Source organism: Engraulis encrasicolus, chromosome 9 (assembly GCF_034702125.1).
Source record: "Engraulis encrasicolus isolate BLACKSEA-1 chromosome 9, IST_EnEncr_1.0, whole genome shotgun sequence".
NCBI lineage: Eukaryota > Metazoa > Chordata > Actinopteri > Clupeiformes > Engraulidae > Engraulis > Engraulis encrasicolus.
The window spans coordinates 3,925,878-3,938,377 of NC_085865.1; the positions used below are offsets into that span (position 1 = coordinate 3,925,878).

The 12,500-nt window shown below is 47.4% G+C and overlaps 1 protein-coding gene across 1 annotated transcript in view; it reads left to right on the forward strand.

Annotated features, from left to right (window-relative positions):
- arfgef1 (ADP-ribosylation factor guanine nucleotide-exchange factor 1 (brefeldin A-inhibited)) overlaps window positions 1-12,500 on the forward strand; it is a 157,255-nt gene that overhangs the window by 48,512 nt on the left and 96,243 nt on the right. Inside the window, exons 3-6 of the mRNA XM_063206391.1 lie at window positions 272-428; window positions 1,230-1,376; window positions 7,171-7,350; window positions 8,974-9,021. Of these exons, the coding sequence (XP_063062461.1) occupies window positions 272-428; window positions 1,230-1,376; window positions 7,171-7,350; window positions 8,974-9,021 (532 nt within the window). The remainder of the gene's footprint in view (window positions 1-271; window positions 429-1,229; window positions 1,377-7,170; window positions 7,351-8,973; window positions 9,022-12,500) is intronic.

Genomic DNA, 12,500 nt, shown 5'->3' on the forward strand with positions numbered 1-12,500 from the left:
ACCTCCTCCACCTCCCCCTCCCACTCCTCCCTCCTCACCTCCTCCCTCCCCACCTCCTCACCCCTCCTCCTCCCTCCCCACCTCCTCACCCCACCTCCTCCCTCCCCACCTCCTCCCTCCCCACCTTCTCACCCCACCTCCTTCCTCCCAAACTCCTGCCTCCCCACCTCCCCCCCCCCCACCTCCTCCCTCCCCACCTCCTCCCTCCCCACCTCCTCCCTCCCCACCTCCTCCCTCCCCACCTCCTCCCTCCCCACCTCCTCTTCTGCAGTCCGCCCCCTCCAGACGGCAAATCGGGTTCCAGCACTCTCCCGCCAATCAAGTCCAAGACCAACTTCATCGAGGCGGACAAATACTTCCTCCCCTTCGAGTTGGCCTGCCAGTCCAAATGCCCGCGCATAGTCAGCACCTCACTGGACTGTCTGCAGGTCAGTATTTAGTACATACAGTGTCATACACTTGCTATCATCAATACCTCACTAGGCTGTCTGCAGGTCAGTATTTAGTACATACAGTACTGTGTCATACACTCGCCATCATCAATACCTCACTAGACAGTCTCCAGGTCAGTATTTAGTACATACTGTGTCATACACTCGTCATCATCAAAGGGATCTTGTGTTCCATCAAGTCTTTGACTGAGCCAGCCAAGTTGGGCTAAAAAGTCTGAAGTCTTTTCTGAAGCTCCATTGACTGGAGCTGTGGAGAGTTCCATGATGTGTATAACGTCCAGAATACCACTTGTGATGTTGAGGTGACCATAGGCGATTCGTTTCTACAGTACACACAATAACTGTAGAAACGAATCGCCTATGGTCACCTCATGGGGAGCACCCCAGACAGCACGGCACACACACACACACACACACACACACACACACACACACACACACACACACACACACACACACACACACACACACACACACACACACACACACACACACACAGTGTGTGTATGTGTACTAACTACGCTATATAAACACATGTTGTTTTGTATTGTGTGTACTGTAGAAACTAATCGCCTATGGCCAGCTCATGTGGAGCGCCCCAGACAGCACTGTTAACGTCAAGCCCTGGGGAGCACCCCAGACAGCACGGCACACACACACACACACACACACACACACACACACACACACACACACACACACACACACACACACAGTGTGTGTGTATGTGTACTACGCTATATAAACACATGTTGTTTTGTATTGTGTGTACTGTAGAAACTAATCGCCTATGGCCACCTCACGGGGAGCGCCCCGGACAGCACAGCCCCGGGCAAGAAGCTCATCGACCGGATCATCGAGACCATCTGCGGCTGCTTCCAGGGGCCTCAGACGGACGAGGGGGTGCAGCTGCAGATCATTAAGGTTTGAGGACAAACACACAGATGCACGCACACACACGCAGACGCACACACACACACACACACACACACACACACACACACACACACACACACACACACACACACCATACACAAATACACACACACACACACGGTCTCAGTTGGCGTATAGATCCACTGTTTATTCACCTCCACTCTATTCAGTGTTATTTAAAGAATCACTGTCAGATAGTGTATCTGCCTAAGGGTGTTTTTACTGCGCTAAGCCTGGAATACAACTTAATACCCCCACAGCAACACAGGCAGGGCCGGATTAATGCACAGGCTAGATATGGCTGCAGCCTAGGGCTCCCCACCTGCCAGGGGCCCCCAACAGGCTAGATATGGCTGCAGCCTAGGGCCCCCACATGCTAGATATGGCTGCAGCCTAGGGCCCCCCCACCTGCCAGGGACCCCCTACAGGCTAGATATGGCTGCAGCCTAGGGGCCCCCACTTGCCAGGGGTTTCCTGATATGCCAAAAGGGGAAAATTGCGGAATTATGAGAAGATGCAATGATTGAAAAAATCATCTGTTTTGTTGAGTACAGTTGGTAGGCATGTTGTCTTAAATTCCTAGCTTGCAATTATGTCACTGTTTATGTAAATGTGTCAGGAAATTTGCCTTCCAGGGGGGCCCACATCAACTTATAGCCTAGGGGCCCTGGGCCATATTAATCCGGCCCTGAACACAGGGATCAGGATTTGTAGCTTACTTAGACCCACTCCAACACCTGTCATTATTATCACATCTCTATCAGAGATTCTTTAAAGGGACACTGTGCAGGAAATGGCCAAAAAAGGTACTGCAACTATGCTGCTTATTTGATCTTTACATGAAAGTTTACTAGATCTATACAGTATTTCGCTATGTAGTGAGTCAGAGAGCATTTCAAATCCAGCCTAGAGTGTGTTGAATGGAGGAGAGCAGCCCAGCCCAGCAGCCCAGACTACTAGAGCAGGCGTGGGGAGCCTATGGGGACTGAGGTTCGAGTCCGGACGGGGTTATTTCCCAACCCTACCCCATCTCTCTCCACACTCACTTCCTGTCACACCCTAAAAATAACCTTTGCATGAGATCATCACCACACTCTGTTGATACTCTGGGGCAACCTAGATTCATCAGTTTTACATCCAAGGAGCTGGTTTCACTTGTCCAATTCAACCAGGTGAAATTCAACCAGGTGATCAGTTAACTAGGCGAGAGGTTCTCTGACTTTCTTGAATAAAAGCACCGCTGGGCCTCCCAACCTCCCAACACCTCCCTGATCTCAGAAAAAGACTAATGCCCCCAATGGCAACTAAGTTCCACCACCCCTCTCAGCTGTATCCTTTTGGGAAACACTTGTCTTGGAAAGTAGAAATCCCCTCATGGACCACCTGAGTTCTGTCACGGACCACCAGTGGTCCCCGGACCACACTCTGAGAATCACTGTCCTACGCCATCTGTGAGAGTATGTGGCGCCGTAGTTCCCAGAACTGCTCCTACGCCTCAGCGTTGATACCAAGGAGGTCTTACTTACTGTATCATTGGTTGATACTGATGCACTGCAAAGGAGCTGAGCAAATAGGACGTGTTTGCCGTACTATATTAACCTGGTGAAGTAGAGAGAGAGAGAGAGAGAGAGAGAGAGAGAGAGAGAGAGAGAGAGAGAGAGAGAGAGAGAGAGAGAGAGAGAGAGAGAGAGAGAGAGAGAGAGAGAGAGAGAGAGAGAGAGAGGGAAGGAGATGAGGGAAGGAGAGGGGTGAGGGAAGAGAAGAGGAGAGGAGATGAGGGAAGAGAAGAGGAGAGAAGAGGAGGATGAGAGAGAGAGAGAGAACTTTATTAACCTGGTGAAGAGAAGAGGAGGATGAGAGAGAGAGGGAGAGGGAGCTTGCCTGCCTGCCCTGCTGCGCCTCCCCTCTCCTCTTCTCTTCTCTGGAGAGCGAGCTCCTTTGTTGACCCATCTCCACTCATACAGGCACAGACTACTGCACGGGCCTACTGGGCCCAGGTCCACACCCAGGGGCCCAAGAGTCAAGGGGGCCCAGAAGCCCAGTATTCTACTTTTCTGTTCTCATTTAGCCTTAAAATCACATTTTCTCTTGGACAGCCCCCCAACCACACAGGCTTTCACATTTGGCCTAAAACCCTGAATCGTTGTGTAAAATAGCAACACTCATGGAGGGGGGGGGGGGGGGGGGGCTTCTTCTTGTGTGGCCCAGGGGCCCATGGAATCATAATCCGTCCCTGCACTCGTGACACAGGAGCCTCCACAGTAGGAAAATGTTTGCTACTATTGTCTCGCACCTGCAAAGGTAATTGGGATGTGCCGACAACGGCGGAAACCTCCGTGGCCATCACCACGGTTACGGTTGCCGTGACTACTGCACGCTAGACTGGGCTCAAGTGCCGCTGCCGCCGCCGCCGCTGCTGCTGCTGCTACTGTGCAGTTCCTGCTTCCTGGTTGTGGAGCAAACTGCCTCAGCCGGAGCGTGCTCTGTGCTCTCACAGTCGCCTGTCCTGTCAGGTCGGCCCATCATTGTTTTTGGCCCTCTGTTCTGTTGTGTAAGGTCGTCACCGTGACGATTGTTACCATTGGCTTCCTGCTAGAATGGGTCAAGTGCCTCCACTCCCTCCACTTCTGCTCGCGTGCAGAACAGCCCTGTTTTCCTCAATGTGGAGCTAATGCCAAAAATTCAAGCGTGCCCTGTGCTCCGTTCTCTCAGTCGCCTGTCCTGTCCTGTCCTGTCAAGTCGACCTAGCGTTGTTTTGGACCCCTCTGCTCTTATTCCGCTGTGTAAGCCGGGACGAGAATGTTCCAGAATTGTAGTTCAGCGTTTAAAGGGAGTGGGCGAATAGGCCTGAGCTGTCTCACTGGCTTAGTGTTACCACACCCCCAGAACTCAGGGATGGGGAAAAGGAAATGGCCTCAGGTTAACATGGGACTTCTACTACACAGCTACTTCAGCTGTTTTGCGTTGTTTTTATTTTATTTTATAGGAACTTAACCTTCAGCATCCCTGGGTCACTAAGGCTTCTATGTGTGTTTACTGGTTAATATCAATAAAATCATGTACTGGGTTACACTGAAGATTTTATTTTTTGAAGTGACTTGCCTTTGTCAGAATTTTTTTTTCTTTCTGATTTGATGTTACATTGCTAACAGTAGGTCTAGAATTGAGATTCATGGTAAATGGTAAATGGAGTGTAAATTATTTGTTCTTTGTCAGGCTTTACTCAAATAATTTAAATAATGCTGAATATGAAGTGGTAGAAGTAAATTTATCATGGAAGTATACAACTTGTGCACGATATGGCATAGTTGTTTACACCAGTTATTCAAATGTGCCTAATGAATACCTATATGGTGGATTGCGGATTTTCTATCTGCAAGGCCCGGGCGGAATGAGTAGAAAAAAGTTCAACTCAAGGCGGAAAATCTGCTTCACGTCATGGGCGGATTTCCAGATGTTTTATTACGACAGCGTTATCAACATTCATATCAGATTCACGATCCAACTTTAGGAGAGCAAGATTAGAGCTTGTCTTCTATCCATTTTACATAGATGAACGCTTTAGAACGCTTTTTGCGTGTGTTTTCGCAACAGTCAAATGACACAACACCATAGATGACGTTGCGAATGACAGCTCAGCCCGTTACAACGTTGCCTGGTCACTGCTAAAGATTGTACTAACTGCATTCGAACAGGCAAAGCGGAGCACTGATTGTAAGCAGAAATCTGCGTCCAATGTGATAGCAGCGTAAAGGTCAGAGGTTGTAAGGCGTCAGAAGGTAGGAATGCAGCCCTCAGAGATACAGTAGAGCCCAGAGCTCAGATATGGACACACAGGTCAGGCACCCACACAAAAAGTACCCAGTTTAGGTAGAAGCCCTCACACTCACTCATGGCTACAAAAGAAGTAGAGAAGATACACTCATGCTATTGGTTCAAATAGTAAGGCAGTATAGAATAGGGTCAGCCTTGCACCTATCTTCTTCATTTAAGTTGCGTATGCACCTACAAATGCATATGGATGTGCAAACCTCACTCATATTAGGCTCACCCTCATAAGAGGCATTCTGTACATTCCTTTCAAAGGGCCATCTGGATGCCATTCTGTCCACTAGGACGGATGATGGGTTCATCTTGAGCAATGGAAAGATTATTTTGTGTACAGGTTTATAGACAGAGAAAAATACCTGTTCTTAGAAGTTGCGCCCAAGGATTACCTATACGTGTGTTGTTCCATGACTTGATGACAGCTAGAAACATGGCCGTAACCACTATATACCGTATCCTCAAGGCAGTGATTAATGAAAAGAACTTACTGAAGACTGAAGAGTTTGAAGCATTCTAAATGTACAGTATGCAGTACAGCGCACAGTATTTGACCTTGGTATTTGAAAATGTCTTGTTACGGCCCTGGCCAGACCCTGGGGTCACAAGCCAGAACCAAAAAGGTCACCTCAACGGCTTAAGAAAAAGACAGATGAGGATGGCCCTGGACAGGTGGATTAAAAAAGAAGAACCTTCAGATTAAATCACCAATATATTAATAATAATATATAATAAATTATTGCGGCCCCTTAGGGAGGGACAATTGACGTCACTACAAAAACCTGATTGGCTGAAAGAAGGGGCTGGAGTGGCACCTGGGCTTGTGATTGGCTTAAACTAGAGATGCCCCTGAGGCCCGTAGGCAGTAAAAGGCCCCAGAGAGCCCCACCCAGTTCTCGACAAACTCTGCCTCTGGGACTTCCTCTGAGACTCTCCTTGAGACTCGCTTCGGGCTGATCAGTTCTACGGTTTGCTGTCTAGCTTTTTGCAGTAAGTTCTTTCTTTTTTTAAGTATTGTTTTGTGGCTTTTTAAGGCTTTGTTGGTTTTTACTAGACGGGATAGTCGAGGAGAAGATAGGAAGTGAGTTGGGAGAGAGAGACGGGGAAGGGCCGGCAAAGGACCCGGGCCGATATCGAACCCGGGTCAGCAGCGTAGCAGACAAGTGCCCTACAGTACCGTTAGCGCCACGATGGGGCCGCAGGAAGTTCTCTCTGATTTTTTGGATGGGACTCAGGCTCTGGTTGCAACTCAATGCTCCGTAGGATGTAGTAGGGCTGTGGCTGTGCAATATATCAAAATTATATTTGTTTATACTATTCTCTCTCTCTCTCTCTCTCTCTCTCTCTCTCTCTCTCTCTCTCTCTCTCTCTCTCTCTCTCTCTCTCTCTCTCTCTCTCGTTCTCTCTCTCTCTTTCTAGGGAGTGTAACGTACCCTTTCAACTAGTGTCACGAGTCAAAATAAATGGGTGTTAAAAATCTAAAATTCTCCCTCTCTCTCTCTCTCTCCCTGCCTCTCTCTCTATCTCCCTCCCTCTCCATCCCTCCCTCCTCCCCCCCTCTCCCTCTCCCCCATTCTCTCTCTCTCTATCTCCTTCCCTCTCTCTCTCTCTCTCTCTCTCTCTCTCTCTACCTCCTTCTCTCCCTCTCTCTTCCTCCCTCTCCCTCTCTCCCTCTCTCTTCCTCCCTCCCTCTCTCCCTCTCTCTTCCTTCCTCCCTCTCTCCCTCTCTTTCTTCCTCTCTCTCTCTCCCTCCCTCCCTCTCTCCCTCTCTCCCTCTCTCCCTCTCTCTCTCTCTCTCTTTCTCCCTCTCTCCCTCCTTCTCTCTCTCTCCCTGCCTCTCTCCCTCTCTCTTTCTCTCTCCCTCCTTCCCTCCCTCCTTCTCTCTCTCTCTCTCTCTCTCTCTCTCTCTCTCTCTCTCTCTCTCCCTCCTTCCCTCCCTCTCTCCCTCTCTCCACAGGCCTTGCTGACTGCAGTGACGTCTCAGCATATTGAGATCCACGAGGGTACGGTTCTGCAGGCGGTGCGCACCTGTTACAACATCTACCTGGCCAGCAAGAACCTCATCAACCAGACCACGGCCAAGGCCACGCTCACCCAGATGCTCAACGTCATCTTCGCACGCATGGAGAACCAGGCAGTAAGTCCCGCTGTTTTTAAGAGCCTGGCTTGACCGCTCAGTGCTTAATTTGTCAAGCGGGAGGTCCCGGAGCGCAGAGGATGGTTAGCTCCCCCACGAGGGGGGGGTCTGTGATGTCTTTCCCTGAGGTTCCATCCAAGGTTCCGGAGCTCTCGTCTGAGGTTCCGGAGCTTGCTCCCCCTTGCTCCCCCTCAAATTAAGCACTGTAACCGCTAACACAAAGTTCTGCGAATCAGCTGCTCTGGCAAAGTTGAACTTCATTGTAACATCATTGAGTTTTTGAGAGTGCGGGCTTACATAGTAACCTGTATCGATGACATGCCATTGCTAGTGGTGAGGCAGTGAAAGAACAAGTGCATTGGTTCTCAACACCCCTTTGACCTCATAAGTTTGCCAACGCCCCCCTTTGTATTGAAAAGTAAAATAGGCTAGTGTCCCCTATTGGCAACTGACCAACTGGCTTGAATATGGAAATGCTGACATTTTAATTGGTTCTGAAACAGAGGGAGTTTCACAGGAGCGTACAACTTGGCCAGACTGACTTGTTCGCAGAGTTTTGTGCAGCGTCACAGGAAAGGATGGTGTGAGCGGGAGGGAGGGAGGGAGGGAGGGGGGTGCGTACCAGGCTGCAGTATGTTCCAACCAGTCTCATCTTTAAACAGAAATACAGCGTGGGGGGCGGGGGCGGGGGAGGGGGGTTGCCAAACGACATAGGGGGGCAGGGGAGGGGGGGTGGGTTGCCAAACGACATAGGGGGGCAGGGGAGGGGGGGTGGGGTACCAAACGACACAGGCCCTGTCTAACCTTTTCCTTTTTCTCCCTTCTTCTCTGGACTGCAACTCTCCTCCTGGTCTCCTCCTTCTCCTCCTCCTCCTCCTCTCCTCATCTCTCTCCTGCTCTTCATCCTCTGCTCTTCATCCTCCTTCTCATCCTGCTCCTCTCCTTCTCTTTCTCCTCCTCCTCTTCTTCCTCCTCCTCATCTTTCTCCTCCTCTTCCTCCTGCTCCTCCTCCTCTCCTCCTTTTCCTCGTCCTGCTCTCCTCTTCCTCCGCTCCTCCTCTTCCTCCTTTTCTTCCTCCTCCTCCTCCACCTCCTCTTCCTTCTCCTCTCCTTCTCTTTCTCCTCCTCCTCTTCCTCCTCCTCATCTTTCTCCTCCTCTTCCTCCTGCTCCTCCTCCTCTCCTCCTTTTCCTCCTCCTGGTCTCCTCTTCCTCCGCTCCTCCTCTTCCTCCTTTTCTTCCTCCTCCTCCTCCACCTCCTCTTCCTTCTCCTCTCCTCCTCTTTCTCCTCCTCCTCTTTCTCCTCCCCTCCTTTTCTTCATCCTCCTCTTCCTCCTCTTCCACCTCCTCTCCTCATTGTCTCCTGTTCGTTCTCCTCTTCCTCCTCCTCTTCCTCCTCCTCCTCTTCCTCCTCCACCCCTTCCTCCTATCATCCTCCTCCTCCTCTTCCTCTTCTCCTCTCTTGCTCCTCCTCCATCTTCTCCTCCTATTCCTCCTCTTCCTCCTCATCCTCCTCTTCCTCCTCATGCTCCTCTTCCCCCTCTTCCTCCTCCACCTTCTCTCCTCTCCTTCTCTCCTCTTCTTCCTCCTCCTCCTCCTCCACCTCCTTCCCTTTTTGACATATAGCTTACAAATCACAAGATTACTTGGGCGTCCAGAAAGCGTGATCGCCAGGTAAAGAGTTAGAGGACTGCCTTGAATTTGTTTCTTCTCTTCTCTCTGCTTGGTCTGAACTCTTCTGGTTGTCTGCTTCTCTGCTTCCATCCATCAGTAATCTTTTTATTCTACAGTATTAGTTTTTTTTCTCTTTACTCTCCGATGTCTCCTGTTATTCATTTATCTTCTCTTTTTTTCCGTAAAACTGCTTGCCGTGGCTTACATTTTTACATTTTTACATTTTTATGTTTTTTTTCCCTTTCTTGCCTGCACTGTTCTTGTTTCCACCTCCAGTGTCCTTCAGTTCTATATATAAACATGTGTATGAATGTTCTCTACTTCCCTTTTGAGTTGACAGTTGTGAGTGTGTGAGTGTGAGTGTGTGAGTGTGAGTGTGTGAGTGTGTGAGTGTGTGAGTGTGTGAGTGTGTGAGTGTGAGTGTGTGTGTGTGTGTGTGTGAGAGAGAGTGTGTGTGTGAGAGAGTGTGTGTGTGTGTGCGTGTGTGTGTGTGTGTGTGTGTGTGTGTGTGTGTGTGTGTGTGTGTGTGTGTGTGTGTGTGTGTGTGTGTGTGTGTGTGTGTGTGTGTGTGTGTGTGTGTGTGTGTGTGTTGCGGGTTGGGGATGGATGAGCAACTGAATGGTAGCATGTTCATGAGATGAAAGAACAGCTATGACATGTCATGCTGTTTGAGTTTTTAATAGCTCCACTTACTGTCTGAAGCTCTGTCTGCTATCATGTGTGTTTTTATGATGTACATGACATACAGTATACAGTATATGTGCATAGCAAGACAAATAGACCTGGATGCAAGCCTCGGTAGCAGGATTTGGTAACACTTTATTTGGTAACACTTTATTTTAGGGATACATCTATTAGCACTAATACATACAATATTAATGCCTGTGTAAGTAACTTGTAAGGCATGTACAAGCAAAATAAGACAGTTGTTAAGTATGTATTCACAAATGTCTTGTTCATGCCCAATTAGGGATTTATTACTAATATAACCTTAGTAAGGACCAGTAAGCCTATATTTCTATTCATTAGTAAGTAGTAAGTGGCAGAATACAATGTGTATAAGCTCCCGACACACTGTGTGAACAAACCCTGAACAGTGTGAAAACAGATGCGGAATAAGGGTCCCTATTCTAAAGTGATGTATTGGTCAGCCAGATGGCTCAGGGCCTCCGCACTACCAAAGTCCCCCTCGTTACCTAGGGCCCACACTATTTAGCCCCCCGATATACTAAGTGTAAGGATATGTTAAATATTTAATACTTATCCAGTTGAATCATCTAGTTTGCTCTTGCTTATGGCAATACAAGGAAGGTAACAGGAGCTTATATACAGTATATCACGAAAGTGAATACACCCCTCACAGTTTTGCAGATGTTTGAGTATATCTTTTCATAGGAAAGCATTACAGAAATGTAACTTTGACACAATGATTAGTGGCCTTTTAACAACATATTTAACCGCTTAAATTTCTTGTTCACTCAGAAAAAAACAAAATACAGCCATTAATGTTTGAACATGTACTCACAAAAGTGAGTATACCCCAGATTAAAATCCGGTAGAGAAGGGGCTATGTTGGCTCGAATCGTCTCGAAATGAAACGAAATGAAAAGGGATGACAAGGGAGGTCATCAGTGTGCGTTTCAACCTTTCTTTGCATTGAACTTTTACATTTTGAGTCTGCATCTGGCTTAAATGGATTGGTGTGAGATTTGAATGCAATCCTATGGAGAATATCATGATCTGCTTCAGTAGTCACAGTGCATGTTGACATGCATGTTTCTTTTAGGTGTATTTCAGATTGCCAATGTTGACAGCATTCATGCATCCCCAAACCATGTCAGTCCCACTACCATGCTTGGCTTATGAGAGGATACACCTTTTTTGTAAAACTCACTTGTTTACCACCACACATGCTTGACACCATCTAAAGCAAATTTGTTTATCTTGGTCTCTTCAGATCACACAACATGGTTCCAGTGATCCATATCCTTGGTCTGTTCATCTCTCTTGAGACCAAGATAAACAAATTTGCTTTAGATGGTGTCAAGCATGTGTGGTGGTAAACAAGTGAGTTGTACAAAAAAGGTGTATCCTCTCATAAGCCAAGCATGGTAGTGGGACTGACATGGTTTGGGGATGCATGAATGCTGTCAACATTGGCAATCTGAAATACACCTAAAAGAAACATGCATGTCAACATGCACTGTGACTACTGAAGCAGATCATGATATTCTCCATAGGATTACATTCAAATCTCACACCAATCCATTTAAGCCAGATGCAGACTCAAAATGTAAAAGTTCAATGCAAAGAAAGGTTGAAACGCACACTGATGACCTCCCTTGTCATCCCTTTTCATTTCGTTTCATTTCGAGACGATTCGAGCCAACATAGCCCCTTCTCTACCGGATTTTAATCTGGGGTGTACTCACTTTTGTGAGTACATGTTCAAACATTAATGGCTGTATTTTGTTTTTTTCTGAGTGAACAAGAAATTTAAGCGGTTAAATATGTTGTTAAAAGGCCACTAATCATTGTGTCAAAGTTACATTTCTGTAATGCTTTCCTATGAAAAGATATACTCAAAAATCTGCAAAACTGTGAGGGGTGTATTCACCTTCGTGATATACTGTATAGCAAGGATTGAACGTACACTTGTCAATGGCGGTGGGTTGGTGAGATGTCATTTTTTTCATGTACCACTGAGTTTTAATTGTAAAAAAAACCCCACAATAAATGCAGAACATTAGAATAATAGTTTTGAAGCAAAACTAAACTATTCTTTTGTGATAATTAAGTTAATGTTTGAGAACATTAGCTTCAAGAAGTGCAGTGCATGATGGGTACGCAATCTAGGCCAACAGACAACCTACCCAGCTCTGAGCCTACGTCCTTAGCTCCTCCCCTCACTCATGGCCATGCATTGCATTTCTGACTAAGGGCGTACCCATCATGCACTGCACTTCTTGGAGCTAAGTTTCTCAAACATTAACTCATTTATCACAAAGGAATAGCTTAGTTTCGCTTCCAAACTATTACTCATCGTTATATTCTGCATTTATTGTAGGGTTTTTACAAATAAAACGAATTGGTGTATGAAAAAATGACATCTCACCATCCACCGTCATTGAGAACGTTACGTCCAATCCTTGCTATATAATGCTTCCAATTACACAATGGTATATTGAGTAGAATAAGCGAGAGCTACATATCTCATGAGGCCAATGCAAAAGTAGTAATGTTCTTACACTTTGCTTCCCGGGGGCGGCGGGGGTGTTAGAGTCGGGGCCCTAGGTAGTGCGGGGGCCCTAAGCCATCTGGGCTGAGCAATGCATCACTTTAGAATAGGGACCCTTATTCCACATCTGTTTTCACACTGTTCAGGGTTTGTTCACACAGTGTACCAGGAGCTTATACACATTGTATTCTGACCCTTACTGCTTACTCATAAATAGAAATCTAGGTCTACTAGGTCCTTA